Source organism: Ascaphus truei, chromosome 2 (assembly GCF_040206685.1).
Source record: "Ascaphus truei isolate aAscTru1 chromosome 2, aAscTru1.hap1, whole genome shotgun sequence".
Taxonomy (NCBI): Eukaryota; Metazoa; Chordata; class Amphibia; order Anura; family Ascaphidae; genus Ascaphus; species Ascaphus truei.
This window is the reverse complement of record NC_134484.1, coordinates 93,700,986-93,722,267: the sequence shown is the minus strand read 5'-3', so window position 1 is coordinate 93,722,267 and position 21,282 is coordinate 93,700,986. Positions and strand designations below refer to the sequence as shown.

At 40.9% G+C, this 21,282-nt stretch overlaps 1 protein-coding gene across 4 annotated transcripts in view; it reads left to right on the top strand.

Annotated features, from left to right (window-relative positions):
• GDAP1 (ganglioside induced differentiation associated protein 1) overlaps positions 1–21,282 on the top strand; it is a 68,090-nt gene that overhangs the window by 22,509 nt on the left and 24,299 nt on the right. For 2 of the 4 annotated variants that reach the window (XM_075583229.1, XM_075583234.1), the window contains exons 2-4: positions 13,324–13,516; positions 14,722–14,895; positions 18,563–18,657. In XM_075583229.1, the coding sequence (XP_075439344.1) occupies positions 13,411–13,516; positions 14,722–14,895; positions 18,563–18,657 (375 nt within the window). In that variant the 5' untranslated portion in view covers positions 13,324–13,410. Of the gene's footprint in view, positions 1–2,023; positions 2,043–6,683; positions 6,870–13,323; positions 13,517–14,721; positions 14,896–18,562; positions 18,658–21,282 lie in introns of those variants that run through there. The other 2 variants (XM_075583242.1, XM_075583223.1) reach the window with 2 other exon arrangements.

Here is a 21,282-nt window from a genome sequence, read left to right as displayed (position 1 = left end):
AGTAATTGGTATGAATGGTGTATCACAATGCAATGCCATATTTCCTTTTCAGCATTAATGACAAAGGTAACATTGGTAACCTATCTTCTAACAGTTAGTTGTAATTATGCTTTTAAATCAACTTATTATAAAATTGCAGCCACATATGACACATTTAATTCCTCTTATCACCGAATGGTAATTATATACTTAGTAACATAAATGCGTGTGTATGACATTTAAAAAATTGTCACCAAATGTGTTGGGTTTTTATAGGGGTTGTACCAAATCTTTTTTATGACAAGGAATCTTAAATAGATGTGCAATTGTGAGTCTTCTTCTTTCCTCACTTATTTTCCTTCTTTAATTTTTTTTATAATAATTATGATACCAATGCTAGAAAGAAACACTACAGGACAATGATGATAGGATAATACAGGACCCCGTTGAAAATAAATTTACTCATATTTTTGAAGGGCAGAAATAAGTCGCTGAATAGAAAATACTGGTTTATTGCCTACTTGGGCCTCATTTGGCTATCCTTTACAAGATAATTTACATATACAGTGTAATGATCCATTTTTCAGTCTTTGTATAGGTCTGCTACATGTTTGTTGTACAAGATTTAAAAAAAGGTGTGTTTTTCAATTATGTCTGAATTTTAAACTGTTTCAATTGTTTTCCGCATTATACATCTGTTTTTCCTTTGTCTTCTGTTTTTGATGCTGTAGATTGACATTTCCATACAGTATCACTAAAAACCATTACATTCAAGTAGTGCATACATCTGGGAGTATTACCAGATATTTCTTCATATCTGACTATGTAATTTGATTTATAAATCGTATGTGCATGTCCCATGGAAGAAAGAGACTTGAAAATAAAATGAGCAATATATAGTGTATGAGCCAGTGATCGATGGCAGATTAAAAATAAAAAATACTGATACAGTGTCTGATTTCAGAAAAATGCTATACTTGTTAAACATGGGAGAAACGTTTACATAATAAATACTATTTTCTTTAAAGAAAAGTAAGTAGACAATTTGATGGTAAATAAAAAATGGTACTCCATGTCAATAAATACACCCTACTACCATCACACTTCAGCCACGGAGATGCATGCAAGTATCTAACAGGTCACATGACATGCAGAAACCACATGTTTTCTTAATGTTAGTCATGTTAAGGTGTGCAGGAAAAAAAAGATTTGTCTGTTTGAAGACAGGCAAGAGTGTACTGAATTCACATGAAAATACTTTTTGTTTCCTAAAAAGAAACATTGTCTCTTCAAAATCCCATGTCTATTGTATATGGGTTTGACTTAGGTCTACACTGATATTAAAATAACAGGCTGCAACTAGTCTTGTGCGTATAAAAGGGGAAGGGAAATGAAAGAGGATCCAGTACAAATGAGGATAAACTGAGACAGATCCCTAGTGAAAAGAGACAGTTGAGAAGAGAGGAATGCCAGAAAGAGGAGGGGTGATTGTGGTGAAGGGAGGGAATGCTAAGTGCTGGGCAGATCCCCAGAATAGCAACAGCAGTAAATATGGTCATGCTTCTGCAGCACTGCTTATTCCACACAGATCACATTCACTGTGCTAGCACTCAGTACTCTTCAAACACTAAAGCTCACCCAGAGACACCCAGCCACTTTCGTTAAATATTTACATAATTAGTAATCCAACGTTACTCTGGAGAATATCTAGCTATAAGTATTACGCGATTGTTACGCAGAGATGCCACACGCAGGCATGCTATATATGTATACATACAGAAATGTAAAACATCCTCCTAAAACTAAAAGGAACCGGAGCTTGAGAGGTCTTCATACAAAAAAAAGAGATTTTAATCCACATAGATCAACATTTCGGTCAAACACACAGCAAAGGTCAGAGTGTGTGTTTGACTGAAACGTTGATCTATGTGGATTAACATCTCTTTTTTTTTATTACGACCTCTTGAGTGCCGGTTCCTTTTAGTTTTAGGAGGATGTGTTCTATGTTACGGGTCTCCAGCGGGGGATGATCGCTGTGCACCTGGGGCAGTTACATAAATCCAGTGAGTGCACCTATTTCTTTCTCCTACATTCATAAATGGGCATCACAGTTATATTAGGACATCTAGTTCAGTGTTCTAAAAGTTTATCAAGTTAGATGTTCATCTGGGATCGACCAGAAGGAGATAACTAAACCTCTGTTTTATGAAACAATGGAGAGCAAATATTATTATGGTTGTTTTATTGTAAAGCACCAATATATACCACGGCGTGGTGCAGTGGGGGGACAGAGATTTGATAATTACATAAACGGTTACATACAAATAGGAACAAACATGCACAAACATATACAGAAGGTAATGAGGAACCTGGTCGTGAGGTGTTAGGGTGGAGTTTGGTCTAACTGCACAGCTGGAACAAATAGATTTGGCTAGGAGGGTGTTATGGGCGTGCTAGATACGGTATGCTTCCTTGAAGAGGTGAGTTTTCAGGGATTTTTTTATTGGTGTGCTAAATTTGCTTCTTTGAAGAGGTGAATTTTCAGGGAGTTTTTAAATGACTGGAAGCTGTGTATATGTGTAAATATGTATATTTATTATCAATTTCTATATCAGAATAAAGAAGATTATTTTCTTAAAGTGGTATTTGATGACACAACTAGCATTCTACTTTCAGTTGTATAACATTTGCAATGATGCACCTTAAAAATTACAGAGTGTCATGTATCTTCATTTGTTAATGTACAGTATGTACAAACGTGACTTTTTAAAAAAAAAATATATGTCTTTGTTAAGTCTCTCTTGGGTATATGTATCAAAGTCTCCTAGCTACAAAATATTGGCAGAAAAGTAATTGCAAAAAATAATTTTGCTGTCAATAGAATTTCCTTTTTTATGCATTTTTTTGCGCCACTTTTCATCTGGTTTTCGAGCTTTAACACAAAACCCCATCTATTTTTAAAACAATTTTATGTTTAGATATTATTTTGCCTATTTCCATAATACTGAAATATGTGCTTTGTGGCAACTGATCTTTTTTGGCATCAAAATGCAATACATCCTCTTTTTGTCCCCTTGTTGTTTTTTTTTTCCATAGAAGTTTCATTAAAATGAAAGCACAAAGAATACGATACCAGTTTAGTTTTTGTTTGTCGCTACCAACTACGGCTCTTTTGTGTGCAATTGAGTTTTCTTGGTGGTAAGAGATATATAAGCAAACATTTTAAATTAAGTGTTTTTACAAGAAGACTAGTGTTTGTTCTGTACTCTGGAATGAAGGCATGACATGCCAGCAGGTGCAGTGCCAAAAGAACACCCAGCCTCTCAATTGAAGCACTGTACCTGCAGCTTCAAACCTTACCTTGTACTATTTATATTTAATAGAAACAGAACCTGTTCTTCCTTTTTTCTGTGACACACACAACAGGAATTCCTTCTCCTTTATATCTTCACAATAGCCAGTAGGAACAAGGCTAATCTTAACTAATTGCCAGATGATAGAGAGAATTTCCCTAGTTGTGGAGTCCCTTTAGTTAATCTGATGTTGTTTTTAGCCTGTGGAAAACAGATGCAACACCATTTTATATAGTCCTGAACATGTACACAACACTGTACATAGATTTATTTTTTAGCAGGCATACACCCCTGTGCTGTTGAGCTTACAATCTATTCTTTGGAGCCTAAAGCACTGGGAGATAAAGTGACTTGCCCAAGGTCACAAGGAGTTGACACCAGGATTTGACACCAGGATTTGAACCAGGCTCCATGATTCAAACTCAGTGTTGTTCTAATCAGGCCTCTAGGCCCCGCTACACGACGTGTGCATGCTTACGTGCGCGCGCGTTCGTCACAGATTCCTGGCGGCCAATGATAGTGATCAGTATTGAAACTACATTACTATTGGCTGCAAAGTACGGCTTCGACACTGCTGCAGTCGCGGGTGTCTTTCAATCTGTGATCTCTGGTTGCAGCAGCATGATGTCAATTTCAGCAGCCACTCAATGTCCAGACGTTTACATTGATTGGCTAATGAAATTGACCAGAGACTTGGCAGTTCTGGGCAGGAAAATCGGAGTGTAGGGTTGCTATGGCCCTTCTGTGGAGGCTGACGGGGGACCGCTCTTCAGTGACCCCCTGTGTGTGTGGAATCCCTGTGTTGTTCTTGTTTAGGGTGATCGCCCCCTCTGATTTCTAACACACACACAACATAAACAACAACAGCCAACGAAGGTGTCCCAGGCTTGTGAGGCAGAATCTGACAAACGTGTGTGTGTATGTGTGTGTATATATATCAAATGCACATGTAATTATATATATAGCAAATATAAATATTACTGTATGCTCATTTGCATGTCTTAGACAGGTCTGCAACCCTGCCTTTCACCATTATCACCCAGCACACAGCACTGGCACTGCAGAAAGGGATTCTGGGGAATGACATGCAAATGAGCACACAGTACCACCTTTTGCTTCAAAACCATAAACACATACAAACACATATATATACATACACACACACGCGCACTTGTGATTATAAGGACTTTGGAAGTAAATATAGGACATAACTGGATATTTTTCTCCCACTATAGTATTACACACACACACACACACACACACGCACGCACGCACACACGCACACACACACGTACACATACACGGTGTGTGTGATTTTGTAGCATTATAATACATTACTTAAATATATCACATTACAATCCGTCCTGACCGTGCACTGTCATTATTATAACCCCCTTCGTTTAGCAACCTGTAAGGGGGGGGGAGGGGTAGATGCCTGCCCCCCTCTCCCTCTCTCAGTATATGATCCCCTCTGTGCAGTGGGTTTCGGGGCAGACTTGCTCTAACACACACACAGAACTGGTCTCACACACACTTCCTGGATGTCGCCTTGTGTCATTCCATCTGTTGGGGATGATCACACATCGCCCAGCAGACAGGCACGCACACGCAGATGCGCACATGCAGTATCGCGAAGCCCTCTGTGTGAACGCGGCCTTACTCACTGAGCCATTCCTTCAGCCTTATCACCCCCCAAAAAGAACACTTAAACAATACTTGATTAAACCAAATGCTTGTTAAATAAAGTCATTTAAAAAAAAGTGTTTTACATTCTCATGTGATTTTAAATACATGTCTTCACATATTCTTCAACTCAGAGAAACAGCAGCACTGGGATATTTTCCACGTTGCTCTTTCTCACACGTGTACAAAGAGGGACATCTTGTGGCCAAAAGAATATGGGACGCCTGCATTTTAGGATTCTGCAAACACGTCTATATCAAAGATGGTAAAACTGATGGTAATACTGATAGTAATACTCAGTGATACTCAGTGATGTTTTATAGAGATTTTTTTAAAATCTCTAAACTACTATAATTATTATAGCTGAAAATAAGGAAACATGGAGCATAAAGCTCCTCCCAGTCAGTACAATCACTATATAAAGCTCTTTGTTGGGCCCTAATAAAAGAACTGAACCTGTGATCCTGTCAGTTCTCACACAAAAAAATAGCCACAATCATAATAACACTAAACACTTTCAGTATAGTGCACTGTATATACAATGAGCTGCCAAAGAAAGTATAGTTTATTTTTGTGAAAATGTCACAAGAGCTGGTGGAGAAATGCAGCCCTATACATGGCACACCTCTTTAACCTTATGGTAGCTATTTAGTATTGTTTAAAAAATATCATCCCTTACTCTGGATTTGTTATCAGAAGAATATTACAGTATGAGGGTAAACTGATGCACAGCCTTTCAGAAGAGCAAAACAGAACATTTTCTTGTATTCTAGTCATTGTGCATGTTTCCTAATGCATCCCCTAACTCAGAATTCAAAAGTCCTTTGTTTTACCCACAGTGTGAACGAGACAAAGTAAGAGAGGGACTATTATGTTGCTTAATGGTGACTGACAGAACATTACATATCGTTTGCAACATGTGTATTGCATTAGATAAAATGTGAATCCCGTGTTTCAATTCCTGAATTATAGTTTTTTTTTTCATATATAAAAACAGAAACCCTGTACTCTCTTTGCTGTCTCAAGTTAGGTCACTATTGCAACGAAAGGGTTAAAGATAATTAGAATTAGAAACATAATCTTGATCATGGGGCTTCAAAGAAGCTATAAAGTTTGGTAAGTACAGTACCCTATACAGGTATAGTGTTACTTAAAGAACATATTAAGGGGATTAGGCTTTTCATATTTTCTTAGACTGCAAGCGCATCACTGTATAAAGTCCTTGTTTATCATTTATGTCAAATGCTTTTTTCTGATGTATGGTAATGTCCTATTTATTATATTTGTGGGGTTGTTTATTGCATATTGCTTATATATTATTGCACTCATAATAACAGCCACAGTAGATAATGCAAGATCATACAACTGAAATACAAAATAGTGGTTATTTAGCTCAGATGCAGATCTTAATGCTCATAGAAGAACTACTGGATACATGTACAATGCATCATAAAGTGATATTAAAGGGCATGCTTGTTATAGTCACACCCCTTTTAAATGAACCCCGTTGCTGACATCTATTACTGTATATGTAATTTGGGGAATCCCCCAGATACAACTCACATCAACCTTGAACATACAGTATAGGAAATAAAAAGCTGGAAACTATGTTGAAAAGGCAAATAAACCCATATGAACTACATCTCCCACACTGCTCTGCTTCTGCTGGTGCGCAAGAACAGACTACAAGCAAAACAGCGAGAGTGCAGGGAAAAACAAGTGGCTGTGGAGCATCCCCCGTCAGACATGGCACAAAGCACGAGCGATCAACCAGACAACCTCCCTGCACCCAAAACAAGCGCCCAGGACAAGCTGATCCTTTACCACTGGACCCACTCCTTCACTTCTCAGAAGGTACAGTACAGTGTGCTGCACGCCTGCATTTCAGCACCTGGACAGCTCACAGTGAAAGGCCATCTCAGCCTGGCTGCGTGTGGTGTGGTTAGGTGTGGTTATTGTGACATATCAGGCTTGCGGCATCATTGCTTCGTTGTTTCAATGTCGATTCGTATTATTTTTTTACATATATACACACATGAAACACAAAGCGTGATAGATACCTACTGTATAATGAAGGCTAGGTTTGTGGCAAAATCCAACAAAAATCAATGACACAAGGCCTAAGAGGAATGCTGGGGTATTTGTTTAACTTATTTTATCATGCTACATGCATACATATCGTATTGTAAGTATACCTTTGTGAATTTTGCATATACTGTACATAATTTAATATATATATATATATATATATATATATATATATATATATATATATATATATATATATATATTTTTTTTTTTGTTCAGAAACGGCATGCACAAAACAAAATAAAAAATAATGGTAAAGGGAGGGTGCAGACTGTCCAAAAACATACAGAGAAAAAGGGAAAAGGGACAGGCACTCCTATATGTAAAAAGGTGAAATTTATTGACTCAACGTTTTGTCTCCACTGGGAATTTTCTCTTGAGAAAGGTCCCAGTGGGGACTGAAACATTGCGTCAATAAATTTCCCCTTTTTGCATATAGGAGTGCCTGTCCCTTTCCCCCTACTGTATATATTTACACAAATACAGTATACATACAGTTTCTCTATATATACATACAGTATACATACATATACTGTCTAGCAAAAAGAGAGCCCCAATGGTAACACTTAAACTCTTGCTTAGCCCTAAATTAAGGGTTATAGGTGCTAGCAGGGGTAATATAGTGATAGTTAACGAGAAAGAGAGAAAGAAAGCCCAGTAAGTGCTGCTCACTAACTGAAAAAATAAAATAGTATGAGGAAGGATGTAGTCCTAAAAATTAACTTTTAATATATAATTTTATAAAAATAGATGCTGTATGACAAGTGTAAAAATACAACATAAATGTGTGCTGTTACCAACTCTTACCAAACAAAAGTGTTGGCTGTGACGCAAACAAGATCAGCAATCAGACGTCACTGCGTGTCACTGCTGACACTTCCAGGTTGGCGATTTTCACCTTTATGCTGTATTCACGGAACGTTTTCTAGATATCTACAGACTTTTCACTAAGGTTGGTTATACCTTATATGTGCACTTAAAAAAATAATATATATATATATATATATATATATATATATATATATATATATATATTTGTATTTAATTCACGTTGCAGTACTATTATACATATATATTAACTCATCTGGTAAATTACATTTTGGTGCCAAATTGTGGCTATATAGATGTGCAAACAAGAAACAAAGAAGTCCAGAGCAACATCCAATGTGACAAAATACACAGTGAGAAACCTATATATCTCTTGAAAAAGGGTAATTTAGTTAACTCTTTGGCCAAAGCGTATAAGCCTGCGAGCAACATTCAAGGCATGACCATAATATCGCAGGTCCTAACACTAACTGATTAAAATTCTTATTTACCTCTTTAATCAGAGGAAAGATGATCCTGGCATTGAACCTGTCACACCAAGCTGCATGAAAAGAAAACCTGTTTACTTGGACAGTGGAGTGGGGCGAGCTTTAAACCCTGAGTGGGAGGAGCCACTAACCTCCAAAACAGCTGGAGAAAGTTAACACAAACACAGATACCCAGAATTCAGCGAGTTTAAAAAAGTGGTGAACAGCGGCGAAAAGTATGACACATTAATAAAATATATAAAATGCAAGATCTAGGTGTGAAAAGTAATAAACCTGTCTAGGCATGTAACCACAGTGCAGGGTAATACGAGGCAACTATTTTAAGAATGGCTAGCGAGGTCTTTTTTGGTGATAGTAGTTACTCCTTCAGTGACACTTCACTTGTCTAGGGTGATTGCACTTAATTAACTCTATTAACTTAATTCATGCAAACATTAATGATAATACAAATGTAGATTTGCTCTTTGATTAGCATTTACCGTATGGACTTTAGGTCTCCACACATAAACTTGAGGGGTATTATCATTAATGTTTGCATTTTTATATCCTCTAAATATGATTTCTTTGTACAGTGATATTTATGATACAAGCACTAGCTTTGGGACTCATCTGTTTCAAGGGTTTATTGCAATGGTGACACTCTTACTATAAATTATTTATCCACATGTCAGTAGTTAAAAGTGATGTGCCTTGAAAGTGGCACTTATAAGCTGCAAAATTGATACATTTGTGGTATATCAGGATATATATTGTTACACTTGGTAGAGCTTATAACAGACCCGATGTTAATATATGTCAGCACCTGCAGATGTAGTCAATGAGAGTTAATTAAGTGCAATCACCCTAGACAAGTGCAGTGTCACTGAAGGAGTATCTGTGAAATAATACTTGTTCAGTTTCATATAATCACCAAAAAAGATATATATTTTATTCATTTGTCATACTTTTTGTTGTCAATTCTTTTTACAATAAATTGGAATAAAAATGATGTTTTAATTCATTTAACTATATATGAAGACATTCACATTAGAATAGCACTGCTTGCGTTGGCTTAACATGACCAATGTCACACCTGTCTTGCCTGAGGGGGAGAGAGTGCAAGGGAGAGACCTAGTTTACTTCAGTCCCAAGTGATATACATATCTCTTCCAAACCACCTTGAAATAACACGCGGAGAGACACCTGTTCTAAAAAAAATGAGCACACTTGTGATACCCGAGAAATATGCTAATCGGAGTCATTACAATATACTGTATATCATATTAGCATATCTCCCGGGTATCTCAGGTGTGCTCCACGTGTTTGTTCAAGGGTTGATTGAAGGGATATGCGGTATATAGCACTTGTGAATCAAATAAAATATGACGCTTCGCTCTTAAGTTAATGCCTCGTTAAGTTAATAACAGAGCTTTGTTGAATCTGGGCTTCAGTATTTTTTAGATCTGCATAACAACTTAGCTCAGAGCAATAGCATTTTATAATTCAGAGCATTTTATTAATTTTAACTCATAATTTGTTTTATTTTGAAAGTTTTTTTTTTTTTTTTTTTCACAAATATGTGGTACAGCGATGGGGCGAAAAAGGTGCTTCATGTTACATGTATATACTTACGGGCCTTTGGGAAGAGTGTAACATTTGGGCTAATAACTTCTTAATTGCACACATTATCCTATAGAGAGGTAATACTGATTACATTATCTTATTTAGAAGTGGGGTGAAAGCAGCTTTATCAATTTCTAGATTCCCTTAATTGTAACAATACGGGCCTTTTTTTCACCTCCAAATTGAATAAAGTAGAAATTGAATTTTTTGATCTGCTACTTTTTTTTCAGAATATTAGACCATTAACACTAACTATATGGTTAACTGCAATGGGTACATAAATTCCGCAGCAATCATTCCAAATGGCTTAGAAACATCCCTTAGAGCCAATTCCACATGTTCCAAAGAATGTAACTTTGAGGAACAGTCATTGGAACGTAAGAATTTTTTTTTTGCAAAGCACTACAAAGGTCAGATTGTAGAAAAGGTTATAGAAAGAGGAACCAATTTGGAGATGACATCACTTACTACGAATGAATTAGCTAATTCTGGGGGGGGGGGGGGGGAACAGGCCTACAATTGTCTGTATCTTATTAGAAGCCACTTTTATTACTAGGTGCAATAGGGCAGCTACTGTGTTTGGCCAAATTGTGAAGAGACATTGAGGTATCCTCACACCAGTCCCCATATTAGAAATGTTCCTCCATAAACAGCTCAGAATTATTTTTATGAAAGTTACTGTAGGAATTTGCAAATCCACCTAGCACCTACAGTATTACTGTAGCACATTGCCAATAGCAAACCTTCCACTTGGCTATTAGAAGAGCTATCTAGATGTTGAAAACAGGGCCGGATTATCCAATAGTCAATCTAAGCATTTAGGGAACCAGCAAAGCAGGGGGACAACAAAAAAGTGAGATTTTTTTTCAAAGAATTTGATACTTAAAAAAAAGCATTGAAGTACTGTAGTCACCATGGGAAAAATCAAAACTTTGGTGGATTTTCTTACACTTCACTATATACAGTATTCTTTCCCCATTGTTCTGTTCTCTTTTATAATGAATCCCCACCTAAACCAGGGGGTGTACTAATAACCCAGCTCGAAATAATGCGAGGAGATCAGATACTTTCATGTGTTGCAATGAATGTATGTTTAATTATTGATATATTTTTCTGAAATATATATACTTGATTCAATTTTTTCCCCATATATATTATATATACCGGAAACTGTGGTAACATTGGCCTTTCGTGGACAACTTTGGCCCACCATGCAAAAAAGTTGAGCATTTTTTAATCGAATATTAAGAGCGAAATTTGGAAAATTGTATGTGTTGCTTTGTATGTCACAATAGTTGCAACATCTACCGTTTCTAATATCATTCTCAGTTTCACCGTTAGATGTCAGGGCCGACGCCATTTTATGTGTTAGTCCTCTATCGCTCATTGCTGTGGCCAATGCATGGCTTTGTGTAACCCTCACATTTCACGCTTAATCTCATTTCGGTATGGTTTTGGACGATGCGAGCCATAGATAGGCTAGAATCCCTATAAGACTATAATTTGTTTCAAATTTGTTTGTTTCAATTGTGTTTCAAAATTCAGTATTTTGTATGTACAAAACTTTTGTCTAATTTTCAATACTGCAATTATTTTCAAAGCAAATGTAAGTTTTATTAGTAACTTAAATTTTTTTAAATGGTAATAATGCCAACATTTATGCGTTCTGTACACATTTGTAGTAGATCAAAAATGATGCAATTTTTAAATGAAATGGTAAAAAAAAGCTATTTTAATTTCTGCATACATGTAAGTTTTATGTCATTTCGAAAAATACAATTTTATTTTACGGTTTAGTATTGTTTTTATTTTAAATGACATATAGGGGACACCATAATCTTTTCAGTGTTTAGGGCCTCTAAATGTCTTAATCCAGCCCTGGTTGTAAATGTGCTACTAGCAAATGTGTCACTTTTTACACATATGTGTAGTTTTATAGATCTGGAGGATAAGAAATGTTTTCACTTTATTTTTATAGAGGAATCTTTTCCTATGAAACAAAAGGAGCAGAAAAGGAATATCACTAATGATCTCTTCAAGCATGAACTTTCCAAAAACTTTGTAAAGGTTCACAATAGAGATACCTGCAGACTTGCTACTCATGCTAGAGGCGGACACAGGCTGCCATGCCTGTGACACAGAGACACCTAATGGATACACACACACAGGTTTAATTCCTTGTAACCTAAAGGTTTGAATATTGATGTTAATACAGTAGCCTTGACTTAATTATACCCCATATTTTAGTTTCACAGTACCTTTTTTTTCTCATTGGGGCTTTTTTAAAATAAGATTACAGTTAACTTATTATTATTTTATGCCTATTTTGTTTTACTTTCATAGACTGTTTAGTCATACATTACCCCCTGTGGTCTGTTCATTGTATCTGACAGATAAGAATTATATTATGTATTATTGTTTATTCAGTCTTAGTTTAATTGTATTACTTGTTCTCCTTTAATATAACCCTTCTATATTTTTATGTAATGTTTTTCTTTTTCTTTTTTTTATGGGCAATTAGTTCAGTTGTTCCCACTTAGTGGGTTTATTAAGTCAGTTTTATGTTATATAACATTTTTAATGAAGGGGTTAGGAAAAGGTTATTGGCAGACTATATGGCAGTAAGCATATATATACAGTACATGGACTAAGTAACCCTCATACACTTCCTGGCAAGTGGTATCATCCGTTTAAGAGTAGCACCACAGACACTCTGTAGAAAACCAGAAAGTGACTCCCAAGGCAGCACTGAGGCGACGCAGGCACAGAGAACCAAGCTGAGCGTCACCCGACCAACTCAGGCAGCAGAGATGGCCAAAGTACATCGAGGAAAGAGCTAGATCTACATGTGTGGCTGTATTTACATCACACATCTGTGAGTGCAATTTTGCCCATTTTATACTGATTTCCGTCATTAAAGAATTTTTCTGCACAATTGTTCCTATATGTTTCTGGTAGGTCCCGGTTGCAGATTTGAGATGGGGGTCCTCCCTAAGTTCCTACATGCGCTCTAATAATGAGTTTTCTTGGCGAGTAGCGCATTAGAAAAAGTTTAAAATAAATAAATAGGACAAGCTGTGTAGGTGCCTCTGTTTTATAGAAACAACCTAATTTACTACAAGACTTGGAAGTCTCTCTCTGAAGAAGCTGCACAGCCACCAGTAAGGACTGTTTCATTCTGCCAGACTGTTATATTACTACATTTCTCTGTTGAGCACTGTCCATTTATGCTGATAATTATATATATATATATATATATATATATATATATATATATAATATTTTTTTTTTGTGACTTTTAGGTGCGTTTGGTCATAGCAGAAAAGGCACTGAAATGTAAAGAGCATGATGTCAGTCTTCCCTTGAGTGAACACAATGAGCCCTGGTTCATGCGTCTAAACCCCTTGGGAGAAGTACCTGTCCTTGTCCATGGAGAAAATATTATCTGTGAAGCCACTCAGATCACAGACTACCTGGAACAGACATTTCTTGATGGTAATTTTATTTTCATACTATATGCTGAAAAAGAGGATAAACCCCTTAGCGGCCAGATTGGTTAATTTTTGTAGCGAAACAATTTGTTTTGGCTACTCTAGCAGTTAAGGAGTCAATAGATATATGTTTTACTTTTAAAATATAACTTGTACTTAATAGTTTTGTTTAATTTCTGTGCAATAGAATATTTCAGAGGTCAGAAAAATAATATACAGCCACAAATTGGGGGAAATTCATAGATCTTGAGACCCATTGACAACCATTATGTTAAGGATTTTACTAACTGGCTACTTTTGTGTCGAAATTCACAATATTTTGTGCTAATTTGGAAAAAAAATGCGCATTGTGAACTTTTGCGAAAGATTTAGCAAAAATACAATTATAGGGAAAACATTGTGAAAGCAAATTTGTTAAGACATTTGCACTGCTCTAAGTGTGACATGCTCAGAGATGTGTGTGATCTTTCAAAAAAATCATCAAATGAAATCACTAATAAAAATTCATGGTCCTTTTCCCACAAGACTTCATGATTTTCTTTGACTACTTGAAAAGTAACATTTAAGCAGAAGTTCAAGCTGCCATTAAAATATATATATATATTTTTCCATTCAATATGTGCATCAATACAATTTGCAAACTGACAAGTGATTAGCTAAGTTACCGATTGATCCATTCTCCTGTGATCAATCTGCAAAGATTCGGCTCTGGGGTTCACTAAATCAATGTCAGTGCTGCAGAAGAGGACCCAAGAAGCAAAGTTCTGTGTGGAAGATCATGTGACCAGGCAGTCACTAAATACAGTTGGTGCACTTCTAGAGAGAGGGCAAAAGGGGTATGCCAAAGCCTGTATCAGAAGAGGAAGGGGGTGTGAATATGTAAATGGTTGCTATAGAAATAAAAATGCTATTTACATTACAATACATTAACATGTCTTCAAAAATTGTTTAATTTTTGTAAAAAAAAAAATGCTACAAGTATTTTCTCGTAGTAGAGAAATTATTTATTTAAAAAACCCCACACATGTTGGATATTGTTTGAACTGCAACTTTGAGATGCAGTTTTAGATTACACATTGTTAAATTGGCTACATCATCAGATTCCACCTTGCTAAATTATCTTGGTTAAAGGCCTTGTAATATAAATGTAGGTGACATGCCAAATGCATGAATTGTTTACAAATGAATATTTATATATTTTGTTTACAGAAAAAACACCCAGACTAATGCCACAAGATGGAAGCATGTATTATCCCAGGGTGCAACACTACAGAGAGCTACTGGATTCCTTACCTATGGATGCATATACTCATGGTTGCATACTGCATCCAGAACTAACAGTAGATTCTATGATACCGGCCTATGCAACAACTAGAATCCGCAGTACGTATATGAATATGACACTACTGTTTTTGATATTTGTTACATTTTTAAAGATCTAAGAACCTTGATCACTTCCTCGTGCTGGAGTTAAGCCGCCGAGCCCCGCGCTCATCCCTTCACGGTTAGTTGGGATGACCCACCGGTTGTACGGAGAACGGCGCTGTTGGGTACAGCAGATTACCAGGATCCTTTGGGACACTGCTCTGCAGTAGAAAATATACATACACCTGCAGGGCTGCCTACAGCTTTCCTGGGGCCCAGGGCTAGAGTCTCCTCCTGGTTGTTGAGCATGGGAAGATGTTCGTTAACCCCCAATTATTGAAGGCCCCTACTCTCATCTCTCTCTCTCTCTCTCTCTCTCTCTCTCACCTCCTCTCTCTCTCACACCTCCTCTCTCTCTCTCTCTCTCTCTCTCTCTCTCTCTCTCTCTCTCTCTCTCTCTCTCTCTCTCTCTCTCTCACACACCTCCTCTCTCTCTCTCTCTCTCTCTCTCTCTCTCTCTCACTCTCTCTCTCTCTCTCTCTCTCTCTCTCTCTCTCACTCTCTCTCTCTCTCTCACACACCTCCTCCTCCCTCTCTCTCTCACTCTCTCTCACACCTCTCTCTCTCACACCTTCTCTCTCTCTCACACCTTCTCACTCTCTCACACCTTCTCTCTCTCTCTCACCTCCTCTCTCTCTCTATCTCTCTCTCACCTCCTCTCTCTCTATCTCTCTCTCTCACACCTCCTCTCTCTCTCTCTCTCTCTCTCTCTTTCTCTCTCTCACACCTCCTCTCACTCTCTCTCTCTCACACCTCTTCTCTCTCTCTCTGTCACACACACCTCCTCTCTCTCTCACACCTCCTCTCTCTCTCTCTCTCTCTCTCTCTCTCTCTCTCTCTCTCTTCCTCTCTCTCTCTCTTTCTCTCTCTCTCTCTTTCTCTCTCTCACACATCCTATCTCTCTCTCTCACCCCCTCTCTCTCTCTCTTTCTCTCTCACACATCCTCTCTCTCTCGCTCTCACCTCCTCTCTCTCTCTCTATCTCTCTCATACACACCTCCCCCCTCTCTCTCTCTCTCTCTCTCTCTCTCTCTCTCTCTCTCTCTCTCTCTCTCTCACACACACACTCTCTCCCCCCTTTCACTCCTCCCCCTCTTTCTTTAACCCACTCTCTTTCACCCCCTCGTTCTTTCACTTCTCTCTCCCTCTCTCCCATCCTCCCTCCCCTTCTACTCTCTCTCACTCCCTCCGCTTTCTCGCTCCCTTCCCTCTTTATTTCACCCTTCTCTCTTTCATTTCCATGCGCTCTCTCCCTCCCCCTATCTCTTTCACTCCCCACTCTTTCATTTCACCCTTCTCTCTATCACTCCTCCCTGCTCTCTCACTCCTTCCCTCTCTCCCACTGATTGCCCTATTTGTCACTCACTCCCTGTCCTCTTTCTCTCACACCCCTTCCTCTATCTCTCCTCTCTTCCTCTCTCTCCCATTTAACTCTCACTCCCTCTCTCATTCACCCTCTCTCTCTCCCTCCTGTCCCTCTCTCTACCCTCGCTCTCACTCCCTCGATGCCCTCTCTAACTCCCCCTCTCTCCCCTCTCTCTTACTCTCCACCTTTCTCTCACACTCACAGCTATTTCACTTCCCTCCTCTCTCTTTCCCCTTCTCACTTTCCTCCCTCTCTCACTCCATCACCTTTCTCTCTTTCACGCTTCATCGCTTACATTTCTCTCTCACTCAATTCTCTCTTTAACTCCCCATTCTCTCTTCCACTCCCCATTTCTCTCCCACTCAACCTTCTCTCACTTTTTCCACGTTTCTTTAACTCCGCCATGTTTCTTTAACTCCCCCTTTCTCTCTCTCTAACTGTCCTCTCTTTCACCCCTTCCTCTCTCCCTCTCTCTCACTCTTCCCTCTCTCACACCCACACTCTCTCACACCCCTGTTTCTCTTACTCATCTCCTCTCTCTAAGGCTGCACTTATAGTGCCAGCGACGCAACGTCGCCCGAAAACAAATGTATTGCCGCCGTTGCGTGCGCTTATAGTAAGCGCAACGCGACGGAGCGACGGCAACAACGCGACATTTGGAAGCCGGTCAAATTTGATTTTTTAGAGGCTGTGACAGCCTCTGAACCAATCAGTGACCTGGTCGCCGCAAAGCAAATTGTAACTTTCTCTAGCGGCGATGGGTGACGTCATCCGTCGTGCACACTATAAGTGCGGCCTTAATATTCCCCTCTCTTTCTCACTCCTCCCCTCTCTTTTTTTACTCCTCCCCTCTATATCGCAGCCCCCCTCTTTCACTCCCTGTCCTCTTTCTCTCACTCCTCCCCTCTATCTCACTCGCTGCTCTCTTTCTCTCACTCGCTGCCCTCTTTCTCTCACTCCTCCCCTCTCACTCATTTCCTGTGCTCTCTCTTATTCCTCCCCTCTCTCTGCGTTCCCTCTTACTACTTCCCTCTCTCTATTTCACTGCCTGTCTTCTCTCACTTCTCCCCTCTAACTCCCAGCTCTCTCTCTTACTCTTCCCCTCTCTCTCTCTTACTCTTCCCCTCTCTATCTCAGTCCCCTCTCACTCCCTGCCCTCTTTCTCTCACTCATCCCCTTGCAGTCTCTTACTCTTCCCCTCTCTCACTCCCTGGATTCTCTCTTTCTCCCCTGTCTCTCTATCTCACTCTGTGTCTTCTTTTTTTCACTTCTCACCTCTCACTCCCAGCTCTCTCATGCTAAGTTCCCGCTAGTGCTGAGTGGGCGGCGCTCGATATGTGAGAGTCCCTGCTCACGCGGTGCGCGCGGCGCTCGTGCGCGGGCACACACGCTCACCCGCACTCAGATAAACAAAAAACCTATACTTACCCGTGCGCTCAACTACCTGCAATGCCCCCCCCTTCCCTCGCGCTCGCGTACAAGCAGGACACCCGGCGCTCATGCTTGGAGCGCTCTGCAAGCATGTGCGCGCTCAGCGCCAGCGTGGACTTAGCCTATCTCTTCCCTCTCTCTCTTACTCAGCCCCCCCTCTCTCACACTCCCTGCCCTCTTTCCCTGCCCCCCTCTTTCCCTGCACTCCCTGCCCCCCCTGCCTCTCACTCCTCCCCCCTCTCTCTCACTCCTGCGCTATTTCTTTCATTACCCCTCGTACTCCTCCCCCTCACTCTCTTGTCTCCCCCTCACTCTCTCTGCTTCCCCCCTGGGCCCTATCCGAGTAGTTGGCTTCCAAGGTCTGTCTGGGCCTCACCAGACACCGGAAGAGGTCCTACCCAGGTGACTGATACTGTCCATGTGCTCCCCGCCTGTCGGTGAGCCAGTACACCTGTGTGTGTGTATATATACACATATATACACACTGTATATATCATATACATATATAACGTGCACATATATAACATACACGTAAAACATGCTGCATGTTATATTTATTTTCTTTTATTCTTATTTTTTAGAAATCAGCAATGTTTAACAAAGTAGCATAGTATGCATGAAAGCGTAACTAATCTCATAAATGTTACTAAACAGAATTTACCTTGCTAAAGCCCACAGTGAAGTTATCAGGCAGAGAACAGACTCCTTCTTTGTGTGCAATGCAGTTCACAAGGGAATACATTTCATTGTAACTATGTAACATACACCAGGCTGTTTTTGTTTTGCTAGTGCAGCTGAAATTGTGTCACTCCCTGATTTCATTTATAGCACAAATTGGTAGCACTGAATCTGAGCTCAAGAAGCTTGCTCAGGAAAATCCAGATCTCCAGGATGCCTACATAGCAAAACAAAAGCGTCTAAAAGTAAGTTCACATCCATGTAACTTAAAAGAAAATATCCTTTGAGTGTACTTTTTTGTTTAAAATTGTCCAAGAAAAGGAATATTGGAATAATCCTGGCAATGAATACCTTAGTACAGCATGTGCGCAAACAGGTGGGGCGAGCAAATTTCTAGGGGGCGCGTGCGGTTACAGGGGCCCCGCGCTCTTCCCCACGGCATTTAAAATGAAATGCCGGGGGAGGCGTGAGGCCTCTGTAGTTCACTTACCTGGCCTCTGCCGGGTCTTCGGCAACGCGCGTCATGGCAACGTGATGTCACATGACCCGCAATGACTTCTGACGGCGAGTCATTGGAGAGAGGGGGGCACAAACGCTGCGGCTCCCGGCAGGGGGGCTCTGCTCAAGAAGTTTGCGCACACCTGGCTTAGTACATAGTCGTGTTCAAAAGAGCATCTAGAATGTGCACATTTTTTTTTACAGGCTTTATTATTTTGAAGCTGTCTGTGTTCAGCTGTTGTCTAAAGCAGGCCTGCACAACTCCAGTCCTCGAGGGCTGCAAACAGGCCAGGTTTTCAGGATATCTCTACTTCAGCACAGCTGGCTCAATTAGTGGCTCAGTCATACTCAGTCACTTGTGCTGAAGTAGGGATATCCTGAAAACCTGGCCCTCGAGGACTGGAGTTGTGCAGGCCTGTTCTAAAGGGATATAAAAGTGCAGGAGATGATTCCAAAAAGAGCTCTAAGAATGATAAAATAGTTGTCCCTATGACGAAAAGACTTTCAAGTGGATGGACTGCAACGTGTCTCCCAGAGCTAAAAGGTATCTAATATACTGCTTATTAAATATGGGCCTGTGACAGGGTGAACTCATTTGCTGATGAATATGCCTGGGAAACATATATCTGACTGCTGAAATCAGCAGTCAGAGGGTTTACCTATGTAACGGGTTTTCCACCCCACCCAATCGCATATATAGTGTGGGTGAGTAGAACATGCGGTGTTACCGGTGTGGTGCATATACCTGCAGGCTCACAGGAGGTCTGAGCCTCCGCTAGTGAGAGCCTGGGGTGAATCCTCTGGAACGTTTCTTCTTTCAGCGCCTCCACCTATGGAAGTGGGAAGTGTAGAATGACCCTACATAGGAACCCAATCAGAAACCACACACACAATGATTATATAACTAATGACTTTACTAACAAAGGATAATAACCTGTGTCTCTCTCACGAGGAGACACTAACAGTGAGTTCTCGCAGGACGATTCCCCGACACCAGGTGATCCCACCCAGTGTCCCAAGAACCCCACCCAATGTCCCGTACTCCTACAGAGATAGTCAATGGGTGACTGCGCAGTCACTAAGAACCTCTAGGCCTGTTGGTGCACATGTGTTGGTATAATACCTGCCGAGCACTCCGGTGCTCGGGTCAGCAACAAGCTTCTCAAAGGATCAGTCGGGCGATGCCTCCTTCTGATCCTCCACTGCACTCCTTGCACGTGGACCGCTAGAGCGGTCCCACTCCAGAACAGTCTCTGTGGACCCCAACGTGGGTCCAACCGCTTCACGGGAACAGCAACACTTCTCTGTGTCCCTACCTACATAAGGGGCACGTGCTGCACTATAAGCCGTCCCTATAATACAGCAACCTGTGATGGCTTGGGATACTCCTATGGGCCTAAAAGGGCAGGACCTGTCCCACTCCCCTAACTACCCACATCCCTAAGCCTCACTAACTCTAACAGCCAACGTGCTGCTCAACAAGGTGCCTGCCTGTCAGACCTCACAGCACTGCCCGCTGTGACTCTGACAAGGCAGCACTCCAAACTAGGGGCCGCGTCCCTATCTAGGACCTCCCTAATCACTTTCCCACCCAACTAGTGGGGAGTTGGAGCCTACCTGGGGTGTGGGTACCTATGTGGGGCAGGAGCTGCACTCGCTCCCCGCACCCTTCCTTCCCTCACAGCTCCCTGAATCCAACTCTTTGTAACCTGCCTTTTATAGCTCCCACTAATGTAAGTGGCAGGGTCCCTAACCTGAGGGCTGCCCCTGGCAACACTCACCTTACTGGGGAGCTGAGCTATCTCTGACCAAGGGGGTGCTGGCCTAATGCAGGGGAGTCCCTCTCTCCTGTACCCTACCTCCTTCCCTTGTCTGTTCCTTCCTCTTACTTTGCTCTGACTGATCACGCAGCCCTCTGCCCGCGAAATGTATTCAATTCCTCTCAGACTCTTGGCCCTCATTGGCCACACTGTACCACCTGGTGTGCCTGGCCCTAAGCCTCATGGGAATTGTAGTCCCTTACAATAACATTGGGGCCGCGTGCGCTCCTCCCCTCTGCCTACACTAACTCCTAATGGCCGCCTCAACCCTTCCTGTGCTATCCCTACTCTCGCGCGACTCTCCTGCGCTTTCCCTGCCCTCACGCAACTGTTCCCTGGCTCTAGGGTTCTCCCTGCGCATGCGCGAGCTATCTGGGCCGCCGGGGACCTACTGCGCATGCGCGACCCTGCACAACATGGCGGCGCCCTATTCGCCCGGCTCCGGGAGCGCTGGGAGCCCTGAGATGCGCGTGCGGCCTTGGCAACCGGCCGCACGCGTCCCCGGCAACCCCCGAGCCGGGACCTGACCGCCCTCTCCCCTGCCATTGCCGA